The sequence below is a fragment of the Crocuta crocuta genome, unplaced genomic scaffold (genome assembly GCF_008692635.1).
Source record: "Crocuta crocuta isolate KB4526 unplaced genomic scaffold, BGI_CrCroc_1.0 scaffold369, whole genome shotgun sequence".
Taxonomy (NCBI): domain Eukaryota; kingdom Metazoa; phylum Chordata; class Mammalia; order Carnivora; family Hyaenidae; genus Crocuta; species Crocuta crocuta.
In genome coordinates, this window is record NW_027529441.1 from 2822380 (window position 1) to 2850116 (window position 27737).

General features: G+C 38.5%; 1 protein-coding gene across 4 annotated transcripts; it reads right to left on the minus strand.

Moving 5' to 3' along the window:
• On the minus strand, positions 1–27318 carry USP16 (ubiquitin specific peptidase 16). Of its 4 annotated transcripts, none has more exons than XM_077760208.1 (18): positions 27170–27318; positions 23794–23895; positions 21694–21872; positions 18717–18820; positions 17814–17917; positions 16758–16939; positions 16080–16175; positions 14469–14599; positions 14060–14147; positions 12913–12991; positions 11058–11149; positions 10659–10715; positions 9593–9769; positions 6823–7483; positions 5630–5724; positions 4397–4483; positions 513–669; positions 1–419 (listed from the first exon to the last, which is right to left on the minus strand). In XM_077760208.1, the coding sequence occupies exons 2-18, from the start codon at positions 23852–23854 to the stop codon at positions 295–297; spliced, it is 2475 nt and encodes an 824-aa protein (XP_077616334.1). In that variant the 5' UTR covers positions 23855–23895; positions 27170–27318; the 3' UTR covers positions 1–294. The 4 variants fall into 4 exon arrangements, with proteins under 4 accessions (XP_077616334.1, XP_077616331.1, XP_077616333.1 ...); XM_077760205.1 differs by having other exon boundaries at positions 16758–16942; XM_077760207.1 differs by lacking the exon at positions 27170–27318 and adding an exon at positions 26769–26849 and having other exon boundaries at positions 16758–16942.
• Between the last annotated feature and the right edge of the window lie 419 nt (positions 27319–27737).

Here is a 27737-nt window from a genome sequence, read left to right on the forward strand (position 1 = left end):
TTGGGGGATAAGTCAGTTTATTGATGTGTTACAACCCATCACCCAGATATATTTAAGCACAGAGGACTTGAGTTCAAAATCCTTTCCAGAAACTGGAAGCAAGAATAAAAACCACTATGGCAATACAAAACCACTGTAAATTTTTAGGTGTTTTCCCTTCAATATTTTAATAAACATGATTTCTTCTGGCAGGTACTTAAGTGAACATAATTTTAGTCTTCACTTCTTTATTATTAATTACAGCCATTTTAAAAGCTATAAACTTGTTTGTGGAGAAAGCACTTTTTCAGAGGATCACAGTACTCTCTCATAAAATAGGAGGTACGCCTGTGAGCTCAGAACTTTAGCTGTCGGCACTGCTTGCACATGTGTATCACTGATGTGAAACCACTGCCCTTTGGTTGACTGCATTTCAGAATCTGTCAGGAGAAAATATAGATGGGAAGATTCAAGTTCATGATTTCCCGGTGTTGCCATAATCCTCTGAATACCAGTTTCCCAGGCCCTCTTACCTTGTGGAATATCCCCGTGGAGAACAAGGTTAGAGAGGTGACTGTTGGCAGCTCTTGCCTTTGCATAGGCAGTATAATGCCCTGACCTCATGGTGCCACTGTGCTCGACGACTCCATATAAGGAATAAAGTACCCTTGTGTTTTCTTCAGCAACATTCTTTAAAAATGAAGAGAATTCAGAAGTTAGCTCTAGTCCCATTTATAGATGACCTAGGCAAGATGAGTTAAAGTGAAGGGTTTCTAGCCTTTCCTTTGGAAGTGTAGAAACCCTTCAGAAGGCTGACCTTGACTATTTTCTCCCTGCGTTTTCCCAGCCTAGTGTCACACTTAGGTTTTATTAGAAAGTCACCATTGTGGTTTGCCACAATCACAAACCAGAGGCCACTTGCCATAATTGCAGTTTCCTGGCCCAGATAATTAAATAACTGAACTTGCCAGTTTCTACAGGAGTCCTGGGCTCAGATAATTGCAAAATAGCTCAGCAGTTCTGGCATTCCAGTTCCTGCTGAGACTGTCAGCCCTTAACAGCAAGAGGACAGCGTTTAAGTCATCCCAGAACCACCCCTTAGATTTACAGATGTTCCTCAGACATTCAACTTCTCAAGGGTTCACTTCTGCCAGCTAGACGGTGCAGGCTGCTTATTCTTTTAAGACCCCAAGTGCTGTAGTGTTGACTGGTGATAGGGACAGGCATTCTCTGAGCAAGCCGGGGGCTGTTTTCAGACAACTATACCACTTGGGTTCTCGTGTAAAAAGTCCCCCTGAATGGGCATCATTAATCACTCAATTACACTGTCATCTCTTTAATCTGTGGCCCCCTATTCACAGAAGAACTTCGTACTTCAAGTCCGGTCTGCTTTCCTAGGGATTTGAGTGTCCATCAATAAGCTTCCCAGGACTTCTGCCATCTGATTTTAGGTGCCACACCCAGGCCTATATTCTGCAATCGATCCTCACCCAGAACTGTTCAACTTCAAGTCTCTCCACTTTTCTAGTCTCCCATTCACAACGCTTCTGCTCTTCCGGGTTCTCTCACCGATTTCTCTCTAACCTAACTGCATCCTGCAACCCTGACTTTCTCCTGGCCGAGGAAGCCTCTTGGCCTCATTTCCCCTATCAAGTCTGTCTCCACTTCTCAAAATGGCAATGAACAGGAGTGTCAGCATTCACCTGAGGGCTTATCAGAAATGCAGAATCTTCGACCCTCACCCAAGAGATTCTGATGCCCAAAGGATATGCATATTAAAGCTGGAGAACTTGAACCAGTGTATCAGTCTTACAAATAACCTCTCTTACACCCACCACCAGCCTTGCCAGGACACTGATCACAGAACTCCGGGAACGCCTGGGTGGCTCAGTTGATTAAGCATCCAACTTGAGCTCAAATCATGATCTCACAGTCCAGGAGTTTGAGCCCCACATCAGGCTCTGTACAGCCAGCTCAGAGCCTGGAGCCTGTTTCGGATTCTGTGTCTCCCTCTCTCTGACCCTCCCCTGCTCACGCTGTCTCTCTCTCAAAAATAAAACATTTAAATTTTTTAAAACCTAAACAAAACAAAACCAACTTCATTCTGAATCCTACAATGAGCCTTCCCAACCACACACCCAGACAGCTGCTATTGCCAGGAAGCAAAATTACATATCCCTGCAGATTGGTAAAACTCAGGACTCATCAGGGTCTCCCACATGACTGTCTAATCCTGTAACCTGTCCCTTAGTTAGCTCCTTAGGTCAACAGCTGTCCTTCATAGCAACAGGCCCAAACTTAAACCACTCCTATAGCCTCTCCTTATCCCTCAACCTTTTATTATTCTCTGCAGCTGACCTCACCTCCCACTTTAGGAAAACAGACCCAACTGTAAGTTGCCCATTCTCAGGAAGATGAAGTATCCTCTCCCCTTTATTCAGAAACAATACTACAACTTAGTGTCCCCATCGCAGCCCTTCTGGCCTCCTCCAGGCTCTTGCTCAATCAAATCTTTAACTTCTAGATTTTCCTCTTGGTCTGCAAGCCTACCTAAGTTTCCCAGACTTTAAAAAAAGAAAAACAAACACTGATCCACCACTTTTCCTTTTTAACAAAGCCTCACACATACCTATGTGCTTTATTTCCAATATTCTCATTCACTGCTCAATCTACTTGAAGTCACCAACACTTCTTTAAAAATTTACCATGACCTCTATACCATCTAATCCACAAAGACTTTGAGTCTTTTTCTCTGATATTCCGACACTTGAGGCCACCTAGTCTTTTCCATGCAACCTGAATACAGGGCAATGTAGGCCAACAATGGATTCCTAATATTCTTGTGTTTAATCCAGCCAAAGGTATTTCTGCTTACCGGCAAAAGTGGCCCTGCCCCATGGTGAGAATATAAAAACAATTACAATTCACTCTACCCACCGGCTTTGAAATACCTTTCTTAGAGAATTTTAAAATTTTAATTTGGGAGGGAGGACAGGAGAATTTCTATCATTTCAAGTTTTGCACACAAATTATTAATGTTTATACTGAAGTATATGAAATCTGAATATAACACAACACTGTAGCTTTTCCAATTGTCCACATTCTTCAACATGGAGATCTGTCGAGACCATTGGTGTGTCCTCCTCTTCAACATATGCCTCTTACGCTCAGATGCTCACCAGAGCTGTCATTAACCATCTCTTCTCTTTCGCCATGCTCTAGACAGGAGATCCTAGCCTCATAGTTTTAACCATCATCTATATACTGATTTCCAAATCTTTATCTCCAGACCTGACCTCTCTGCCCTGAGCCTCAGACATGCACATCCAAATGTTTCCCCATGAGTATTTAAATTCCTGAAACTCCATGTATCCAAAACCAAATTCCTTATCCCTTCTCTACCTCCCAACCTGTTGTTCTTCCTGTATTTCCTGCCTCAGTTAATGGTACTCCCATCTGCCAGCTGCCTAGTCACTCAATCCAGGCTTCAAGAATCATGCTCAACTCTTTTTTGTGCTACCCTTACCATCCATTTCAAGGCCTCTTCCTTACCTTCCAGGACCTTATATTTGTATCAGTCATGAGTCTGGATAATTTTACTCCCTGAAGTATTCTTTCAAGTCTGCCCTCTCCTACCCTAGTCGAAGCTCTCACCATGTACTGACTAAATTAATTGAACAGCCTCCTAACTAGAGAACCCCTGCCTAAAATCCAACCTCCATGCTTCAGCAACTAATCCATGTATACACAGATCTGGCTGTCACCCCACTGCTTTAAACTCTTGAGTGGCACCCCACTGCAAACCTATTTAAGCCCAAGGTGCTCACCACGATAATCCTCCAAACCTCATTCTCATCTCACTTCTCACCTCCCAGTGTCCTCTAGCTTTGTACTGGAAGCTCTACAACTGCTTCTGCGGCTGGTCCCTAGTCCCCACCATGTCATTTGACATGTCTTTGCTCTGGCTGTTCCCTCTGCCTGGAAAACTTAATTTCCTCTTGATCCATCACACTAACCCTTACTACTGCAAACAGTGGTTAAGGTGTGGTTTACTTCACAGAGCCTTCCCTGAGCCACCAACATGCTGGATTAAGTGCATATCACCCCGGCTCTGTGTACACCAATCTTCACACTCAACCATATTGAACTGAAATTACTTACTAAGTCTGCTGATCTTTAGTTTTGTGCCCTCAGCTCCCAAGACGTCTGCCACAATAACAGAGATTCAAGAAATGAACAACCTAATGTTCAAAATGATTCATCACAGATCTTGAAATTATAATGGTACAAAGATCAAAGAACCACTCTACTCATTCTTACCAACCTCATACTTCAGCGAGTTACTGTTGGGAGTATCTGGTAAATAGGCTATGATTTCTCTTTAAAGAATTTTCCCAAAAAGACCATTTTCACCTACCTTACATTTAAGGGTACAAAAAGGAGCCAAATCTAAGATTTCTGGAAATTTTACGTGTTTGTTAACTTTGCGTAGGTTAAAACCAGCCTAAAAGAGAGAGATAATAGATTGAGTTCTTTTCCTAGAAAAAGCTGTACACATCAAGTAAACTGTAGACTCACCCCGATGCACAAAAAAACACCAACATTGAACCCTAGCTCAGTCTTCTCAGGAGACTCTCTTCTTTCTGACCGCTCAATGAGTTTTGCTAAGTGCACACCAAATACACACCCCACACCCCAGGAGATTAAGAAAGCTGCTCCCAGGGTGCCTAGGGGACTCAGTTAAGCATCTAACTCTTGATTTCGGCTGAGGTCATGATCTCATGGTTTGTGGGTTCAAGCCCTGCCTCAGGCTCTACACTGACAGTGCGGAACCTGCTTGAGATTCTCTCTCTCTGCCCCTCCCGAGCACGCATGCATGCATTCTCTCTCTGTCTCTCTCTAACTAAATAACCGTAAGGGAAAAAAAAAATCTGCTCCCGTGAGAAAATTCTCAATGTTTCTGCTTTAGCTACCCAGAAAAGCTAGATTAGACCGGAGGTTTTAAGTGCTTTAAAACTCAGCAACTGGAGAATACTTTCCTGTAAAGCACACACGCTCAGTGTCCCTCTGTAAACAAGCTTAGTGCTTATTTCAGAGAGACCCACCCAATTAGTCAAACCCATATACCCACCACAGGAGGGAATACATTTTTAGGGTACTTTGGGAATTTGAATTTAAAACTTGTACTGCTTACAGTAAAAATCTTGCAGAAAAGACAGGGTCACCAAAATAATGACAATCCAAGGTATCAATGTCTCTTTAGCAAGGGTCAGTCAGTACAAATAATGTACCACATGCACAACAGAAAAATAGCACTGATTTTTTAACTGTGAAATACAGCTAGTAAAATGGACTTTTTTTTTTTTAGCCTGAAATTAAGGATAGAGTAAGATACTCATTTTACTAAAATAAGAGCAACATCAGTTCTAGTAAAACTGAGGAAAAGATTGTGCCTAAGTTTCTCCTCCACCTTGACACCTATCTTCATCTAAGCTTTTGTCACACCCATATACATTTATACATTTACTTCCCTGCTTTTTGAAAGTCGGAATTAAGAAATAACAGAAAACCAAAGAAACACAGGAATACGGTGAGACAACAAATAAAGCATTACGTAGTTAAAACAAAATTTGAGGTAACAAAAGGGTACCTGCTGAAATCTCTTTAAATGGAGAGTGAGAACAGGGGGAGCAAGAGAGATGAGCATCTGCTTTTTGGCATTGGTATACACATGTCTCCTTTCGCCTGAAGAAGAAAAGAAACTTCAGCAGTGTAGAAATGATTTTAGACTTCTAAAGCATTCACATTTGCTATAAAATCATTTCAAACACCTAAAGCAATCAATCATCTTTAACCTTTCTGGAAAGGACCAGATAATAAGTATTTTGGGCTTTGTGGACCAAGAGGCAAGATGAAGTATATTTTGTAGGTATCAGTAAAAATTTCCACAAATTCCCACAAGTTTTTACTGATATAATTCTAAATGTAGTAACAAGTGAATAGGACTATAGTCTACTGAGGAAAAAAATGAAATTATTTTTGAACAGATACCATTTAATTCATTGGGGCTCATACTTAGCATTTTCTACTCTCAGATCATTTGCAAATACTCATCAATAAAAACATGTCTAGACCCCATATAAAAACAGATGGCAGACCAAACGTGGCCTGTGGACAACAGTTTGCTGAGATCTGCTCTAAAGCAAACAGAATTGCTATAAAATCAACACAATTTGCTTTCGGTATCGACATGCAAATAAATAAAAAGCTAGACTTTTAAAATGTTTCATCAACTCCAGGAAGAATCCTTAGGAATCCATTATCCTGCCTTACCCCACTTAACTCAAGTTCAAAAACAAAGGGGTGTGGGGAGAAAGGGAACTGCCCGTTTTTCCTGTTCTGTATCTGAGGGAGATTAGAAGCAAGCGCTGTCCTCCCAGCGCCTGGCACGTGGCATGTCTCGTGAGGACACTGATGAAGTGAAGCTTCCCGGATACAAGCGAGGTGAGGGCCCTCGCAAATGCTGACAAGAAACAGCATGCAGAGAAACAGCCACTATCTGTAAGGGGAAGGACCCTGTTGTGATAAATCCCAGGGGCATGACTGACCCACAGAAAGGGGTGTTGGAGAGCAAACTGTTCCCACTCTATCTGCTGTCAGGCTGCCACAGAGCATCAGCCACTTCCATCTGTTTGTCCATCCTTCTATCAAATATTTACTCAGGAGAAGGAACATCCAGATGCCGTCCATCTCCTGATACAACTACAATAGCTGTACTCTACCTATGCAGTGCAAAATGTGTCCCTGAACATTATTTCACTTTCAGAGAGAGACTCTATATACCTTTTATGTTTGTCCTTGGTCCACTATACTGTCTCCGGGTGCATACTTCACAAAGCAGTTTATTTGCATCTCGAAGTTTCTCATTTCGGGTGAACTGATATAAACAATGTTGGATTGAACATTCATCAGTATGGAAAGCTTCTCTGTTTGCAAGAGTACAGAAAGCAGTCTCTGGATCTTCGTTTACAACTTCATATACCTTGGTCCCCAGAGAATGACTCTCATTCAGAATCTCTATATTTATTTCATCAGGTTGAAGAGCAGCATTCAAGTTAAGGTTTTTGAAATCACTGGAAATGTCCACTTCTTCACTGCTCCTTTCTGTCAGATAGGCACCATTTAAATTCCTAGGACACTCAGTGGGGGAAGATGCCAGACCCTCCAGATCATTATTCAGGCTGACATTTCTCATCTCTACTTCCTCTGTAGATTTCTGATTGTCAGTTACATCTTCTGCCATTTTTTCTTGGCCATTCAAGTCTTTCTGATTAACACAATATTCTTTATGTGTGATTTCCTCTTCTGAGATATGGTTGGATTTAGCATCCACTTCCTGAAGTGACATTTCAGCCTCACATTCATCATCTTCAGGTTGGTCAATGGTACGAATATCATTTAAATGAAGAACTTTTCCTTGAAATTTTTGTTGCCTTCGTTGGTTCTGTGCAAAAAGCATAAAACGTTTTTTAAAAATAGGAAGAGAAAGAGCATGCATGTACCACATTGGGCTTTCATGCTTATTTTGATTTATCAATCAAAAATAAGTTTATAAGGAAGGGTTCACTCCCAGAATTCTGATCCTAAAAGTTCCTTTACTATCAGGGATCAAATAAATTATGAAGAAAGTCCTTTAATTGAAAGCAGGAATAAACCATCACCAATCATCAAAATACTATCACACGGGGCAAATAAAACTCTGCGAGACATGGTCTGTGCTCTAAGAGAAGTGGCCTAGACAGAGCGGCAGACTAGATGGAACTGTTAAACCCAAGCAGTACTGAACCAGGCGGGGGTCTGACTACACACCCAATAGGAAGGGGTATCCCTGTGTGAGTTAGGATTACTGGGTCAAAAGTTCACTGAGGGAAGAATAAACAAACTGAAAACTCAAGGATGCACAAATAAATACAGGACTGCTTTGGGCAGGATGGAGGAGAACATTCCAGGAAACAAATGGCCCAAAATTAGGGAGCAAGCAAGGAAGCCTCGCATACAGAGGACGACAAAGGACTTCCCTCCTAGGAGCATTTTATTTTCATTTGCAGCCTATTTGCACGTAGAAGGGGGAAGGCATGTCAGCGCGCTCCTGTCACTGGACTGCCTGAAGACTCCAGGCAAAATAACAGTCCCTGTGAAGCTAATCTGTAACTCCAGGTGGCTGAAGGACAACACGCAGGACACATTTTCTAATGTGTTTCAGTTAAAAACAGAGATACACCATCAAAGAAAAATGGAGAGCAGCTAGAAGCCAATACTGCAAAGGAAAGGGAACACAAATGACTTAAACATAAAAACATACTTTACTTATATTAAAATAAATGGAAAATAAAACCGCACTGAGATAGTATTTTCCATCAGACTGGGAGAAGTCCAGAAGTCATAGAACATAAATGCTGTCAAGGATAAAGAGAAACAGCAAGTCTTGTGTGTTGCCGGTGGGAAAATACGTTGGTACAACCTATGTGGAGGGCAGGTAGATTGCAAATGCAAGCCCACTTGCATTTTTGCATTTGTCTCAAAACGTGCCCTACAGATGACAGGTGTACAGGGCTATTCACTGCAGCACAGGTTATTACCTAGCAAAAGCCTACAAACCTAAATCAACAGGGGAGCAGTTAAATGAACTATGGTTACATCTATAAGACAGAATAGCATACAGGTGTTTAAAACAACTGAATCCTTGTGTCCTGAAGTGGAAAAATCTCCAAGAATCTAATGAAGTAGAAACAAACAAAACACAAGGTCCAGAATAGTGTGTAGAATTTTTTTTTTTTTTATGTTTTATTTATTTCTGAGAGAGACAGACAGCGTGAGCAGGGGAGGGTCAGAGAGAGAGGGAGATACAGAATCCGAAAACAGGCTCCAGACTCTGAGCTAGCTGTCAGCACAGAGCCTAATGCGGGGCTCGAACCCACGAACTGTGAGATCATAACCTGAGCCGAAGTCGGACGCTTAATCGACTGAGCCACCCAGGTGCCCCGTGTGTATAATTTTTTAAAGGAGGTGAAACCAAGACTATGTATTTGTACTTGATCCTATTTTCCAGAAGAAACTGCGGAAGGACACATGTGAAACTAATTAAGTGGTCACCTATCTCATAAGAGGGCAGGCTTGGAAGGAGCCTCTCGTACATCTTCCTACATTTTTAAATCTTTACATTTTAAGAGCTCAAAAAACTGTTAAAAATGAACTAAAATTCTTAGAAGTTCTCACAAGTAATGCAAGATTTAAAAAAAAGCACAACCTTTTTTTTCTTTAAATTTTTTTTAACGTTTATTTATTTTTGAGAGACAGAGAGTGAGCAGGGGAGGGGCAGAGAGAGAGGGAGACACAGAATTGGAAGCAGGCTCCAGGCTGTCAGCACAGAGCCCAATGTGGAGCTTGAACTCACAAACTGCGAGATCATGACCTGAGCCAAAGTCGGACGCTTAACCAACTGAGCCACCCAGGTGTCCCAGAGTACAACCTTTTCTTTCAGTCATTTGGACTTCAAATGCAACAGCTGCAGATACAAGAGTAGAAAAGCACAGTTTTCTTCCCAGTTACCCACCTTGGCTTGCTTTTTGGCTTGCTTCTTTGCTTTCTTCTGTAAGTGCTTACTTGTTCCTGAAGGAATATCATTCCTCTCTTTCATGTAACTGTCGTTATCTTTCTCTTCCTCACTGTCTTTATCTTCATCCTCCATCGTCTTTTTCAAATTTTTATCATTTATACTTTTCTTACCACTCTTCAGATATGGGCCAAAAATAAAATGTTACAACTACTATTTGGTGAAGAGATTTCATGTTACCTAAATATTCTTCTACTCCTATTTCATGGTACATTTACTTCCCACAATATTTGGAAATATATCCAGGACAAAATTCATTCAATTACTAGAAAGCAATCCTCACATGCTGAGAAAACAAGGAAACAAACAGTAAAAATGGCAACTTCACATGTGAGTACACTAGAAAGAGATATAATGAATGTTATTAAGTATATGCTGTATCACACTGTAACTGTGTCTATTTCTAAATGCACTTTGTGTTTATCAGCGATCTACTTGTCTCACTAAGGCAGCCCTTCTTATCCTTCTCCTTTCCATGTAAAGGAGTTTTAGAAAAAGAAAAAATAAAGTTTGGTAAGACTTTAATCATTAAGTAACAGTGATTAAAGGGATCTCTAACTCATATTAATTTGAATAATGATTTATCCAATTTTTATAACGTTTTCTTTTCTCCTACTACTACTTAATAGAAACCAAATTAATATGGCTAAAAACTGAGATACTCTCCATTAACATGTATGAACTGAAGACTGTAAGGAATTTGTGTTTAGTCTTCAATAATGAAAAGAAACAGTAACTTTTAACATGAAGAAAACACTTCCCTATGTGCATACCAGTGAAGTTAATTATCTATAAAGAACTCTAGACATACCAACTATCCTCTTTAAAAAAAGGCATTTACCCCAATTTTGATTCAAATCTTTTAAGGTCTCCTATCTCATATACATTTTTAAAAATTTCTACAAGGGCTAATGTACAAACTTGGAAAAAAGTGACAAGGCTTCCCTCATAAAATCTAACAGTGGGAAAATATCTACTTAAATAAAATAAATTCAGTAAATCTTACCTGATCATCTAAAACTGGTAGAGACAAATCAAGGAAAGATTCATGAACCAAAGAGACCTTAATCAACCCCAAAAAAAAGTAAATGGAAGAAAAAGATTTACTTTAGACATTATATAGTAAGATCATGTGGGGAGGGGGGCATTTTAAAATAAAGGCTTAAGAAAATGAAAACTTACACAACATTGAGGACTTTGGGTTAGGGGAAATAAATTAAAATGTTAAGCTAACTTCTTTCAGATCTAAGGAGTATTCATAGTCCCAGGACAGAACTATGTAGATTTGGGCAGTTCAACAAAGAATAGCTTATGACTAGATACTTCTGTTTTTGAAGGACACAACCCACAAACTATGCTCCATTAATCTTAATGCCTGGATCCAGTCCACACCACAGCCACTTACAGTTCTGCACTCATCACACATGATTGTACTAGTTAGTTCACCACCAAAGATGCGGTCCACAAAGCTTGGTACGGATTTTTTCTTTTCATAATCTATAAAGAGAAAAAAGTTTATCAATTACCCTTACATAATTAAGTTAAAACTATTTACTTACCTAACTTTAAAATTTCATTTTTAATTTCTGAATTTCTCTGTTCCTAATTACTATAATTTCTATTTTTATGCTATAATCAGCAGGATATATCCACTTTTGAACATAACACAATTTAACACAATCATGCCTTGTGAAAAAGAAACAGTTCTTACCCTAGATCTAGTCAGTGCAAAACAAACCGTGCAAGTCAGTGAGACTTTCTATCTATCAATATCCCTACTAGTCAAATTAACAGATGCGGCTAAGCTGGATGTTATTCAAGATCACTTCTAGCTCTACCATTCTAATATTCAACAGCAAATTTAGGAGAGAATGCATGTAACTTGTTTTGTGAACTATAAGGCTGAATTCCATTTAAAATCAAAACAAAACAGAAAAAAACCATCAGGAAAATGTTTCAGACAAAAATCTTTCTTTTGATTTTCCTATGTTCCCAGAAATAATCTTAGTAAGTTCAGTGTAAGGTGACAATTTTACTACCTGGCCACCCAATTTTCTCAACACATAAAATGTAGTAACTCCTATTCAAATGACAGGTGTACCCATTTATACAGAAACACACTTGATGACAGATAGTGCCAGCAGGGCGGGATTCTCTCTGTGACTGGCCTGGCCCTAAAAGACATCAAGGAGGCAAACAGGTGCTATGTGGTGATTCTAAACTGTGATTTACAAGTGTGCCTGGCTCTATCAGTTGGTTGAGCATCGACTCCTGATCTCAGGGTCATGAGTTGAAGGCCCACATTGGGCATGGAGTCTACTTTAAAAAACCAACAACTGTGCTTTACAATACAATAGCCACTAAATGCTTGTGAATATTAAACTTAAATTAACATTAAATAAAAATAAACATTTAGCTCCTCAGTTGCCCCAGTCACATTTTACGGGTTAAATGGCCACATGTGGCCAGTGGCTGCTGGATCAGACAGCATAACTATGGAAGAGTTCCATTACCACAAAAGTTCTATTGGGCTGATCTGTCCTAAATCTTTAAATGCCACACCAAACAGTAATAATGAAGTTGTTCCACAATTAATAAGCCAGTTACTGACAACTCACAGACAAGTCTAATTTGCATATCACGCTCATTAGAAATACAGTTGACCTTTGAACAACATGGGCTCGAACTGTGCGGGTCCATGTGTGATTCTTTTCAATAAATACAGTACAGTACTGAAAAGTGTGTTTTCACTTCCTTATGATTTTAACAACATTTTCTTTACATTATAATAAGAATACAGTACATAATACATATTACACACAAAATATGTGCTACTTTAGTATTTATGTTATCAGTAAGGCTTCCAGTCAACAGTAAGCTATTAGTAGTTAAGTTTTTTAGAGAGTCAAAGGTTCTATATGTAGATTTTTGACTGTCTGAGAATGGGGAGGGAAAGGTCTGGTAGCCCTAACCTCTGCACTGTTCAAGGGTCAACTGTGTAAGCTTTTGAAAAATAAAACTGTGATATCATCTTACCTCTATCTTTATAAATTTCACTACAATACTCCATACAAATACACTAAATGTAAATTTTTCTAAAATATTCACCTTTGGAGTTCTGAATAATTTTTCTAAATCAACGGTGATAGAGAAAAATTTATGTTAGTAACTGTGAATTTGAAATACATGTGCCAGCAATCTTGTCCTAAGATACAGAAGAATTCGACTATAGTGTTTTAGTTCAAAAAGTCAGACATTACCTTTAACTTTATTTTTTAGTTCTTCATCCAATTTTTCAGTAGAATTACCAAATGCTTTAAGAATTCCTTTACTCACTCTCTAAAAGTAATAAAATGGATATATATATACTATTAAATTTTTAAAGGTTTATAGTTTATTTTCCTTAGAAAATATGTAATCAAGTCAAGAAAGTGATCAAGAATTAGCTCCCCAAACTTACTGAATAAAAATTAGTATTTCTAAAATCACATTTTCAAAATTAATTCAAGGAGCTAAAAAGAATTATAAAACAAGCACTAACCCCTGAACAAAGGCACTGTCTTCAAGATTTTAATCTATTCAAACCAAAGCTTTTCAGCACATGCCCACCTCCTTTGGAATGACCACTGAAATATCATGTCCTAGAAGCAGACTGTTTAAATGAGAGCTACAGGGGACTCCAGTGCTCAAAGCCAAGCGCCATCATTACCGGGTGACCCTGAACCAGGTAAGGTACTTTTCTACACCCCAGTTTCACAGTCTATGGAGAAAATGATTAACAGCATCTACCTCAGAGAAAGGCTGTAAGGACCAAGTAAGGTAATTCATATAAGATTCTGAGAACAGTGCTCAACATAAAATAAGAGCAAAATAAATACTACATTAGTTGTCACTTGTAATCACTAGTATTATTACATTTATTAATTATACTCAACATCCCCCAATACTTTACTTTATATCCTGGCAATTTACAAACATTTTTAAATGTAACTATGTTCGCTGACTCTTATAAATGAACATACTTCCCAGATTCAAAAAGCTGTGTTAAGTCATACTCAGAATTAAGAGTAAGAATGCGCTGCAACTGGGAACTGTTTTGGGAGAAACATTTTCCAAAGCTTTGGAGCAATCTGGCATAGGCTAGTACAACAGAATTCCTAAAGAACAATAATGACCTAACCAGCAAGGAAAACAGAGCATCATGAAAAGGAGAATCATTTCTAATTCTCTTCATTCATCCTACTTAGGAAACATACTGGTTGAAAACACTGGTATAGAAAAAAAAAAGCTTTAAATACAATGGCCTCAGTAACTAGTTTTCATTGCTTTACCAACCCTTAAGACATCAAATGACAGACAAGTTAATGAGGATGGGATTATAAAATATACGGATTGAAATATGCTAACCTGTTGCTCTTCTGCTCTCATTCCATCCAATAAATAACGAAGCAGCTCCTGGCTGTCTTGCTGCTGATAGCCTTTAAACCGTACTGCTCTACAGGGGAAAAAAAAAAAAAAGAAAGAAAACAAAACAGAAAAGAAAATAAAGCAATGATGAGTCTATTAAAATATGAAACTATTTTTACAAAAATCTTAGTATCATATCCAAAATGTCACAGTGTTCTAGTTTCTCAAAATTTCCCTTTAGTTCAACATCCTTGGCAGATTTAATTTTCATATAAAGTTCATGTTTTTTAATCTAAATGAAATAAACCATGCTGTAATATATGTATTGGGTTGACTTCTAATGAGTTTTTCATATTATTTCTCAGCATCCTAATGATGCACTGAAAACATAATCAAGGCAGATACTCACTTTTTACAGACCTGAGAAAAGAGTTCTTTAGGTGTCACGATTCCCTTTTTGGTCTCTTGCATCTCATTAAGAAACTGGCTCATGGCTAAAGTAAGAGGGCCTGGAGGCTCAAGGTTTATTTCTAAGGGTTCCTGAATATGGGAATAAAAATTACTTTCTTCAGTCAAATTTTGGAATCATTTATATTATCAAAATGTAGCTAGCCCTGCCTGCATTGCCAATGTTCCTAACAAAACCGTCCCATTTAAAACAGTACAGGGGCACCTGGGTGGCTCAGCCAGTTAGGCATCTGACTTCGGCTCAGGTCATGATCTCACGGCTTATGAGTTTGAGCCCCGTGTTGGGCTCTGTGCTGACAGCTCAGAGCCTGGAACCTTCAGATTCTATGTTTCTCTCTTTCTCTGCCCCTTCCCTGCTTGTGCTCTGTCTCTCTCTCCTTCAAAAATAAATAAAACATTAAAAAAAAAATTTCAAATGTACATCCAAAAACAGAAAGTTCCTGGTCATAGACTATTGATGAGAAATTCAGTTCTACTGTTTTAGCTTTAGAGTATCAGGAGCTTACCACCTAAGAACTGAAAGAGCCAGAGCAAAATATGAATACTTAAAAAAGGGTAAGAGGGCACTTGGGTCAGACTCTTAGTTTCAGCTTCGGTCATGGTCTCAGAGTTCATGAGTTTGAGCCCAGCATCAGGCTCCATGCTGAAGGTGCAGAGCCTACTTGGGATTCTCTCTCCCTCTCTCTCTGCCCCTTCCCCACTCACACTCTCTCTCTTTCTCTCTCAAAATAAATAAACTTTAAAAAAATACCTGATAGGGTAAAATTCATTTGGCTACACAGCATTTAAGTCACCTTAAAAGCTGGTAAAAAAAAAAATAATAATAATAATGCATGCCTAGGGCTTCACACATATCAACAACTTCCCCAAGAACACTGAACACTAGAGCACAGCAGAATATGACATACACATAGCAAATAAATCTAAAAGCTAAGTCTATTAGGCTGTAAATCTTTGACTCAGTAGCCTAAAACAAAAGCAAACAAAACAAACAAAAATGGTGAAAATGAACATCAATTCTTTAAAATAATTTAGAATGTGGGGGCCCCTGGGTGGCTCAGTCAGTTGAACGTCCAACTTCGGCTCAGGTCATGATCTCACGGTTCATGAATTCAAGCCCCACATTGGGCTTTGCGCTGACAGCATGGAGCCTGCTTCAGACTCTCTGTCTCCCTCTCTCTCTGCCCCTCCCCTGCTCATGCTCTCTCTCTCTCTCAAAAATAAATAAACATTAAAAAGTAATAGTGATAATAATTTAGAATGTGTATATTCAGAAAGGAAAATTACTGACTGTAAAAGAAAATCCTGGGGCGCCTGCGTGGCTGAATCAATTAAGCATCTGACTCTTGATTTCGGCTCAGGTTAAGATCTCCCAGTTCACGAGTTCCAACCCAACACTGAGCTCTGTGCTGACAGGGCTGAGCCTGCTTGGGATTCTCTCTCTCCCTCTCTGTCTGCCCCTCCCCTGCACTTGCATGCAAGCTCTCTCAAAAATAAAACAATAAACTTAATTAAAAAAAAGAGAAGAAAAAGAAAATCTTAAAGTACATACAGTTAGTGCCAAATCAGGTGGTTCAATTTTTACAATTGTTCCAGACATTTTTACTTCTTTTAATAGTTCTCTCAGCACTGGTGTTTGTGACAAATTCTGAAATGTAGGATGGAAAAGAAAAGGAAAATAATTTAAAGGCAAATCAAATATTTATTTCTTCATTCAAATATTTAAATAATCCAAGTATTTCTTAAGTAACTATTCTATCAAAACAGAAAATCACTATCAACACTGAAGCCTTTACAGCCTCTCTCTCAGGAAACAAAAAGCAATGGTATGCTCTTCTCCCTACTTTACTTGGCTCATCAGTGCTTCAGTTTAGAACTTACTCCTCACTTCCAAAGGGCACTGCCTACTACCAACATGAAGTATTACCCTACCAGCATCACCACTGGTAACCAGGCATGTTTTTGTACCAGGTTATCCTGTGCTTCCCCCACCCAACTACAAGTTCTGTGAAGGCACAGGCCACGAAGGTTTTGGATTCTAACGCACCCCAATGCTTAACACTGTGTTTTACTGCCATGTGAAGTCAACATTTCCTTAAGTACTCTTTAAGAACCCAGAAATAAATTACTAGGGGAAAAAGAAACCAATACTGTAAGTAACAAGTATGCAAAAACATCCTATAATATGAGGGAAAAAAATTTTAAGAGGGGAAAAAAATAAAATTGGCACCTGCATAACTGCGTTGAAGAAACATGTATTTCCCAAATTACTGAGTCCTTTCACAGTTATTTGAGAAGCAGAATTCATGGAAGGATTTTCTTTAGCCAGGTTTTCCTTTTTTTCTCGCTCTTGTTCATTTTTACTCTCCTTTTCTAATTTTTTATTTTCAAGTTCAATGCTACCATCTTTTGCTGCTTTAAAAAAAAAAGAAAAAATTGGCAAAATGTGTACTACAACTATACTAAATGCAAACTAATACTTGGGACAGAGTATCTGTGAATTTTATCCAACATCATTATTCGCCAGCTGTCTGATTTTAAATGTTTTCTAATAAATCTAAGTAAATTACCAACAAAAGAGAAAAATCAATGGAAAAAACTTCAGAAGTGATATAAGCAATAGTTTGGCAAATAAAATCAAACAGTTTATGTCTGGTACAAATATTCCATTTCTTACTACACAGAAGTTTTTCACAAATGAGCAAGCACGTCCTTACGAAATTAGAGTAGAAAGCAATCAAGTAAAGAATGTAGACATGAAATAAATTTTTAAATGAAATTCCATGTGTCAAAAACAAATCCTGAAGTTAAGAACAAACAATCCTGGCTGTGCCAAAGATACTTCTGTGACTGTGAAAATCAAAACAACGCTAAAGCAGATGATGTATGCCAACCCTATTTAACTATGTATGCAGAAAATCTGTGAAATATCTAGCCTTTTGAAGGAGTCACAAATACTTCACTTGTATATCATCCAAATATAACAAAGCAAATTCAGTGTGAAGCACACCCACCTGGAGGCCCGTACAGAAAGGGCACCACTGCTCATTACTCACTCCAGACTCATCACACACTCCATCATATCTGACTAGATTGTTTCTGAGATCTATTCCCACTGTTCTACATTCTTAACCAAAAATAGTTTCATACTTCAAAATCAACCACAATTAATGTTATTCAGGGTTATGTAATGCCTAGTACAGTAAATTAATCTAAACACATTTATAAGACAGGTAAGATATAGAGGTCAACATTACAGAGTATATTGAGAAAGAAATTATTTTACCTGATTTTGGAGTTGTAATTCCAGCTTGTTTTCTAACATAGTCAACCACCTGACCCAATCTGTTTGAACTACAATACTGGACCTCATCATCACATAGGTAACACCTGTGTGCCAAAAGATCATAGAGAAGAAAAGTGACAAAACTGTCAACCAAAAAAGGGGGAAAAATTATAATTCCTGGAACCCAACGTGTGTAACAAACAATTTATTCTATTAAAGAAACTGAACATAAAAATTCTGTGTTTTCTTGAAGAAGGCTATCCGTAGCGTCCAAGCTTTACTAATAGGAGACTAGTAGTAATGTTAGCCAAAACCATGGCTACATATAAATACTGTGTAAAAACTCCAAATATTTTACTGAAATAGCTATTTACAACGTTAAAGTCAAAAAATTTTTCTACACATATTGCAAACTACAGATCTATATCATCAAAATTAACAGTCTTACAACTGATAGATGATGCTCAATGTACACCACCGTGTAAATGGTTTTTAAAGATGGGAAAAATTGTTTTGATGATGTTACAATACAGGAAATGTACATACGAGCCTCACATTTATTGTCATGCAAATTCACTGCCAAAATTTTATTATATTCTCAGTTCATCTGAAATTTGTTTTTAGTGTCCAAATTTTTAAATAATAACCCACCACATGCCATTTATAGTACCACAAGCAAGAAAAACAAAAGGATTAAAGACTTAGGTCTTCTACATGCAGTAATTTCTACATGTGTACAATATGAAGCAAAAGGTACTCAAAGATTACATTCTCTAGCCTCCTAAAAGTGATGGTATTTAAACAAATTCTACAAAAATTGTCTTTCTTGCTCTCAAACACCTCCACTCTCCAATACTTCAAATAGTTTCCAGTCAATTGACAAGCACAAGAATTGAAACTTACCATACACTCCAGTTGTCCAAACTAAGAACTAGACAATGAGGTTCAGACCTTGGTGTCATATAGTGCTTCAGTGCATGCTGCTCCTGAGAATCTCTGCCACAGCCCTAGAGAATCATAACCATAAACCTCAAAGCCACAGAAGTTCACCAAAAGAGAACTCATAATCCATAATGCACAAGGAAGTGGCCTGAGAAACTCATTCTTAACAATTTTGGAAATAAGATGTTAGATTCTAGAGAGAGTCCAGATTTTGTGAAAACTTAAATACGAACAGGCAACTGAGGACAACTAAGGAAGAACGTATTTAGGAACTGTGCAAAGTACTCTTCCTCTCCAACTTGTCCTTTCTAGTGCCAAGTACACCATGCTAACGCAGTCATTCACTAGGTGTGGTCTGAACAACTTAACACCTTCCTAAGTATTTTTCTCACCTCAACTTCTTTCTTCACGTTCATATTTCTTTCAGTTTATTGGTATCTAAAACAAAGTTCTGTTCATACACTCCATTCAAAAATTCCAAGTTGGTTTTAAACCCTTAATTAACAAACCCGATACCATCTGACTTCAACCTACCTTTCCAGGGTTAACCCCCATATTGTCCTATATCAAATCCCACCCAGTCTTCAGGATCTAGCTCAAAGGCCTCCTCTAAGAAGCCTATGCTTCTCCTCCCAGATAAGAAAACACTGTAGTCCTACTACACAAAATATGGTGTAAATTCCTGGTGGCATTCCTAATTTTCCACTTTATAGTAAAGTTGTTGATATTTGTATCCTTCCTCCCCTGGACTATAAATATTGAAAGTACAAAAAACAGAAGTAATCTGTTACCCAAAAAATTTAGCAATGGAAGGTCAATAAGCATTCATTGAACAAATGAATGGGAAATTTCCATCTACAAGATGTATAGGCTTATTCATAAAAGAACATGACTGGATTTTCTGCCTTTCACTGGTCAAATCACTGCTAAGAATCAAATCTTCCTTGTGTATGCATCTGAACCAGGCCACTAACTCACTCCCCTGGACTGCACTACAGAATTGGTCTTGTTTCTGTAATAGCTAAAAATATATTTTGAAGGAGAAATGTTCATTAATCCTAATCTTTCACCTATGATATCAACACTACTGATTTAATTTATTCCACTCAACATTCAATTCTAAAATAAATGAGTTAAAATTTGACATTAATTTTGAAATATTTAACACCATTTAAGACCACCTGAAACCTAAGAATGAGGTCACCTCTCGAGAGAATCACCTGCTAACAGTGCAAAAGCTTAACTATAGTAAGACAAAAGTTAACACTTGATAGTGATACCGTCTTACCCTTAGGAATTAAAAAGATAGCAAAATCAAATGTATAATAGGAAATGTATTCTGGAAAATTTTAAGTAACAAAATATATTCATTCTCACCTACATATTTAAGACCTTCAGTGAAAACCTTTCAAATACAAATAATACATATGTTCTTTGCAAAGATTCAGATATCATCAAATTGACCCATGAGCTATCACTATCATGATTAAATGAATGATTTAAATAAAGTCATCATGATTTTATCAGAATGATTAAAATAAAGTCATGACAATACTAAATGCTAGCATGAATGAAGAGAAAGTTGATCACTCATGCACTACCAGTAGGAAAAAAAACATTACAGACACTCTGGAAAAGTTTGGCAGCTTCTTAAAAACTAAAAATTCAAGTAATGTATGACCTAGTAATTGTACTTTTGGGACATTTTTCCAGAAAAATGAAATATTACATTTACACAAATGTTCACAGTAGCTTTATTTGTAATCACCAAATTTGGAATGGTATCAGCCCAAATGTCTTCAACAGGGGAACAGGTAAATAAACCGGGATACACCAGGGATATTTATACCAGGAAATACCACTCAGAACAAAAACAGAACAAAAAAAAGAAACAAACTATTGATGCACACAATTTAGATGACTCTTCAGGTGACTGAGCTAAGGGAAAAAAGCCAATCCAAAAATGTTGTATACTGTATGAGTCTATTCATGTAAAATTTTTGAAATGACAAAATCTTAGAAATAGGGAACACATTAGTGGCTGTCAGGGGCCTGGGGAAGAGATGACAGTAGGGAAGTGGGTATGGTTAAAAAAGGGCAACACAAAAGATCCATGTGATTTGAAACTACTTGGTATCTCGACTGTGGTGGTGGATACATGAATCTTCACAGGTGACAAAACATCTGTGACATTTGTAAAATGTTGCCACTTGTAGAAACGGGGCAAAGCATACACGGATATCTCTACTATTTCTTATACTGCATGTGAATCTTTAATTATCTCAAGAAAAAAAGTTCTCTGCCTCATCTTGAAGCTTCAGGACAGGCATGCATAGCAGACCAGTTGCCTAACATACGAACTTGACATGCCACCACTAACAGAGACTAAGAGTCCCTGACCTTTAGCACCTTGGCAATATCTGTCAACCGTTCTGTTACCTAGATACCCCCAAAATGAAGTTACCCATTCACCCAGCTGCCATGAATGCGGCCTCCTTACAGCTCACAGTTCAGTCTGTCCATCCCCAGGAATTATCCTCAGTAGAATGGAGCTGCTTGCCCCTCCTCAGGGGCATGCCACAATCCAATGCTTAGCCTGTGCACAAGTACAGACACCTGGCCCCTTCCCTCAATCCAGGACCTGTCTGAAGGCCAGAATTCACTGTAGGATCAGGTGCGGTCCCATAGCATTTCACTTAGTTCAACTTCTCCCTGTGCTTAATCCTGCTTCCCTAATTCTCCTCCTGGTTATGGTACCAGAAAACACTCTCCAGTAAACCATCTACCTATACACAAACCTCAGTCCCCAAGTTTGTTCTCCAGGGAATAGGGCCTATGCCAGCTGGCACCCTACCTACCCAAACTGGTTTTAGGTAATAGCTTCTAAAATAAATTCAGAGTTTTACAAAATCCCACAGTGTTCAAAACCTAAGCATACCTGATGGCCACATTTAAGACACAGCCAAACTGAAGGGTTTTCTTCCGTTTCTTCTTCAGATTTATCTTTTACTTTATTGTCCGTCTTACAATCTTGACAAATATTCCATTCCACGTTCAATAAAGCCCTTTTCAAATTACCTTGTTCCAATCCTTTCCTAATGTGTCTGCACATAGGTTCTATTAAAACAAATAATAAAGGAGTATGTGAGGTAAAATAAGGCTTTCTGTGGTTAATCTCAAAACTTACCATTAATTTGAACATCAAAAATGAATTTACTCCATAAACAAACTGTTAGATAATCTAAAAACTTAAATTTCTGCTTGATATTTGAATAGTATGATTATATGAGAAAGAGATTTTATACAAATTTGAAATTTTGTTTTTTGAAGTCCTAGGTAAACTATCACCATTCTAAATTCACTTCTATTTATTTAACTGTTTCCTTTAAATTAAGGCCTTTATCATATTAGTTATTCTCTTGATCTTAAAAGGTTCACGGAGAAGGTCCTTCATTCAGTCAACAATAAAATTATTGCAGGGCCAGTGCTGTGGTAAAGGCCAGGGAACCTAAAAAAGACCAAGTCACAGCCCTTCTCTTTGAATAGTTTATATTCTGGCAGAAGCAGATAAATAAATAGATTAAGAATCTCCAAAATGTGCTAGAACAGTACACGAAGGGCTAAAAATCAATAAAGGTTACATACAGTAGGTAACATCTGCAGTCTTAATAACAGTAATAAAATGCTGACATTAAGTACTTACTATGAATCTTACACTGTGCTAAATATTTTGCATACATCATCTCATTTAGTTCTCAGATCCCCCTACAAGAAGGACACTACTATCCGCAATGACAGATGAGAAAACTAAGATTTAGTGCCCAAGATCACGTAACTACCGAGTGGCTATGCCAGAATTTGAGCTCAAGTCTTTCTGACCTCAAAGCTCCCACTTGAAGCTATGAAGTCAGGGAGTGAAGAACAACTGAAAAGGCCACATCCCACAAACCTATGTATGAAGGTATAAAATGTCAAAGTGCATTCTGTCTCCTCAGACTGGCAGTCACACGTGTGTAAAAATGAGCAGCTGGACCTGAAACTGAAAGCCCTATTGGGACCAGACCATTAAGGGATGTGCAAGCCACTCTAAAGCGCTTCAGTTGTTTCAAGGACCCGAGAGGTTCAGAAACTAGTCAAGTGGCACATTTGGCTTATGCACAATGAACTTGCACCAAGAGAAAATAAATAGAAAGGAGATCATATTAAAAAACTACTAAATCCCAGCAAGTGGCCAAAGAAACACAAACTAAAAAAAGAAAATACTCTTTTCAACTAGCAAACCAGCAGATTTTTACAAATGACACTAGCCAGTATTGACAAAGGTTGGGGAAATTGGCACTTTATTTCACTGCGAGGGGGCCTGTAAATTAGTAAATTATTTTTGGAGAGCATTTTGGCAATAAAACCAAAAGAGCCTTCAATATATTTATGCCATTTATTTCAGCAACTCTACTTCTAGAATATGAACTAAAAAGATAACTGATGTGCAGAGAGATTTAGCTACAAAAATATTTTAGATCACTCAATTCACATAGCTGAAAAGTTAAAGATTATGTAAATTTATAATAGTGATGAATTACCTAAGTTACGAAATATGTACCCCTGGTCCTTTACATCAATAGAATATTATGCCATTAAAAATGTTGTCAAGGGGCGCCTGGGTAGCTCAATTAGTTAAGCGTCCGACTTAAGCTGAGGTCAGACGTTCTCACAGTTCGTAAATTCGAGCTCTGCGTCAGGCTCTGTGCTGACAGCTCAAAGCCTGGAGCCTGCTTTGGATTCTGTGTCTCCCTCTCTTTCTAACTCTCCCCTTCGCAACTCATGCTCTGTCTCTTTCTCTCTCTCTCTTTCAAAATAAACAAACATTAAAAAAATTTTAATGTTGTCAAGACTATTAAATGACATGTAGATATAAACATTAAGTTAAAATGCAATTATAAAAGGAAAATGTACACTTTGATCCCATTTGTACATATTAAAATATATGTCCACTTAGGGATATAAACATAACTTTAAAGATTCAATTGGTGAAATATACCTAAAGATTCAGAAGAATCATCAATTGGAACAGTTTTTCCCTTTGTCCGTTTCTTTCCCATGTTGGCACTTTATGGATTACTTACTGACACAAAATAACAATCTAGAAAACAAGATAAAGTTAGCTTGAAAAAAAAAAAGGTATGTTTTATATTTCTCTAGGAGATAGTAATATAACTAAGTTACATACTTTGCATGCCTATCACACTTTATAATATACAAAGACCATTCACATATTATCACATATTATCACATACTATCTGAAGTAGATAGAATAGTATTACCCTTGTTTTTCATAATTTACAAAGCTGATTCTTAACAAGGTTTAGAGTTTGGCAATGAATGTAAAGGTCAGGAAAGAACCTGTGTCTTTCTTGAGAAGTCTCAGCACTTCCACACTATTAGGAATTCAGTTTCTCACTACATATATGTGGAATGGTGGTAGGCACTTTGAAACAGGATAATGTCCCTTCCTTCTAAACTATCCTTCTAAGCTCTGCAATCTAAACTGATAATTTCTCCAAGAAAAAAATTTAAAATTAAAGTGAAGATACTCTACTAAAGGGAGTTCAAAAATTTACAAGAATTTCAAAGCCAAATATAAAAAGTGATCTACTGTTTCACATTTCCCATACCAGGACTTCCTATGGATACTAGCTGAGAATTTATTACAACCACATTCTCAACTGTTTACATTATTATGTTATGGCCAAAATCAGGTTGGAATACTATGACAAATCTTGCTGCACATCAAATCTTCACGTCCTTTGTCAACAATTCAAAATTAGAAAACATCAAAAGTGCTGAAAGTACATGCAGGTCTATGTAACTAAATAATACTGATTTTAAAAACTTGTACTTCACATAAAATAACTTAGTGCCAAAGTCAACTAAATGACTATAATAGTTATTTTACCAGTGATGCTTATTAAAATTCTGATTACATAGTGGAAAGTAGGACCTGGAAGATAGATTTTTGAAAACAATTCCCAATTAATTTGATACTTAGCTGTCATCCTGCCCTGGCTTAGCATCTTAGAAGTACTCCTAGCTCTTAATTGGTTAGTGCAAATAAGAGTTTTGAAATATAGTTAATTCAAAATAGTTAATGGAAAATGACTGCCACATGGAGTAACTGTTAAACTTTCCAAGGATCATCTAAAATGTAACAAGTCTCCATGTCTACAAAATACATGAATTAACTAACAACAAAAGAACACAAAGTATATTGGTATCTATAAAACTAGGCTATATTTTGTGTACATTTTGTCGCCCTAAAATAACATGTTATTTATCATATTCAGAATTGTAGAATTTTAGAGGAAAAAAACAGTACTCAAGTTCTTGCCTCCACTCCACTACTCTAATCTGTGCTGCATTCCAGTACCAGATATATCTTCTAATACCATTTTCATCACATCCATGCTCCTGAGCTGTGCGCTCATGGTGCTTTATAAATTGTCCCAATGCTCTGGTAATCCTGACTCTCATTACTTTCCCAGAGGACCACTAAAGTTTAATTACACAGTGCTTTTGATCTTCCATTTCATAAACATTATCTTATTTGCTTTTCACAACACCCCTTCAAGTGGAGCATTTTGCTATAGGAAGGAATTCAGAAAGAAAATAACAAAAGATTACAGGGTGGCAGAGGTGGAATTAAAACACAGATCTTTCGATTCCAAGACCACCACTATTTACATTCCAATCAAGCCAGTCTCTCCCCTAACATCCCCTCCAAAACACCAGGGCCCCATCTCTATGCCTTTGATCTCTAGCTGGGACATTCTCTCCATCTATTCAAATCTAATCAATCCTCCAAGCTGTCCATTTCAATGAAGCTGTAGACAATCATTCTACTCTAAATAAACTTCTCAACTGAATTTCCCCAATTCGCTATAATGTGTGCTGATCATTTGATCCCCTAACTTGAAACAATAATGGGCTGCTTCTTAAATCTTTGACCTGGACACGTGTTATTTCTATCTGGAATGTAAAGTTCTATGGCGTGTTATTTCTATCTGGTATGTAAAGATCTAGGAGGAAAAAAAAAGGTTTTAGGCATTAGTTCCGAATTGCCTAAAGCGTCTAATGATTGTGAGTGCAAAGTAGGTCCTCAAGAAATACTTCTTGCATCGAAATAGAAAAAGAACACAGCACCTGAGACAAAAGGTGATTACAAGGTACAAAGATAGGCACACATAAGAATGAAGCAAACAGGTTCCGGTGAAAAAGAAAAAGGTAGGGGCGCCTGGGTGGCTTAGTCGGTTAAGCGTCCGACTTTCGCTTAGGTCATGATCTCGCGGTTCGTGGGTTCGAGCCCCGCGTCGGGCTCTGTGCTGACTGCCAGCTCAGAGCCTGGAACCTGTTTCAGAGTCTGTGACTCCCTCTCTCTCTGACCCTCCCCTGCTCACGCTGTCTCTCTCTCTCCTAGAAATAAATGAAACATTTTAAAAAATTGTTTAAAAAGAAAAAGGTAAAGAATGAAGAAGTCTCCAGTAGTGAAGAAAACAGAACTAGCAAATCTGGTTTGAGGACTGCAGGAGCCCAGACTCCAAAGAAAAAAACTTGAAAGACTAATTGTAATTAGTTCAGGGAGAGGACAGTAGTGGGGGTCACTGCAAAGCTGTGGCAAACGCTGCAATAAATATTTAGAAACTATAAAGGGCATCAAATGAATCGAGAAAAGAGACTGGTGAGTACCATCAGCTATAAAACATCAATAAATCTATTAAGTTTTTCAGGGGAGTCGTCCAGACGAGAGTCAGCACCTTAGCCAAGTTACCCTTTGCAGGACTCCACACAACATGTAAATCAAAGCTGGCCTCGACAGCTCGCGTATGAATCCAGTTCCCTTCCCAGTCTTCCCATCCCTGCTCGATTCCATTAAAAAAAAAAAAAAAGAGGAAGGGTTTGGAAAACTTTTGTCAGCAGGTCTTCAACACGGCTTTCAAGTTTGGTACAGACCTGACCTACCCTAGGTTCACTGGCTAAACCTGTCATCTGGGGGATGACAGATCCTTTTTCCCACGAACCACCACATGGACGCGGCTGCAAACCCAACCCCAACCTGTAGGGCGCTCCCGGCCGCGCGGCGCCCATCACACCTCCCCTTCCCTTCCAACTGCTCCGCACCCACGGAGAAACCTCGGGGTCTGGGGTCGAACAGGGCGCCAGCACCGACAACTCATTGGCCAGCTCCTGGAACTGACAGGACATGAAACCAATGAGAACGCGGTACCGGGCCGAGGCCAGGTAACGTGCTTAAGGAAGAGGAGCCTTCGAGAAGAGAACGAGGTCAAGACAGGAAATTCGGGCTGTCGGAACGCAGGACGTGCTGCGAGCGGTGACTGCGAGTCAGTGGGAACAGAACTCACCCACGGCGACAGCGCCCATAGCTGCATCCCCTAGTGGGCCTTTGGGCTGGGCAGCCTGCTCCGTCTTCCTCCTGGTGACAGAAAGAGAGCGACAGAGCCGAAGCCAGAGTAACCCCCAGAAAGCAACAACTTCCGGTGCGCGGCATCATGGGAAGTAATTTAGCCCCAAGGGCCGGTGGAGCCCACGCTGTTTTATTGGCGCCTGCGCGCGGCTGCCTCCGGAAGTTCAGACTCAGCTGCTGGGAGGAGTCTAGCTGTCAGTTTTCACCACTCTGATTAACGATGGGGTTGTTTAAATGCTCCGGAAGCATGAGTACCTGATGGCGGTCAGAGTTTTGGGATGTCCTGGATGGTTACCTTATTCACATTACATAGGAAGGCTGGCTAAGAGGGTAACATTTACATTTCACACAGTTCCCCTAATTCTGTCCAATCGACTTCTGAAGTTAAGTACATACCTTGCCGAGGGACGGTAAATTTTTCAAACATTTACTGTGTGTTCGTTTTCAAGATGTGTACGTGCAGAGCCCGTGAAGTGAAGTGTAGTGAATTAAACAAACAGGCTCGC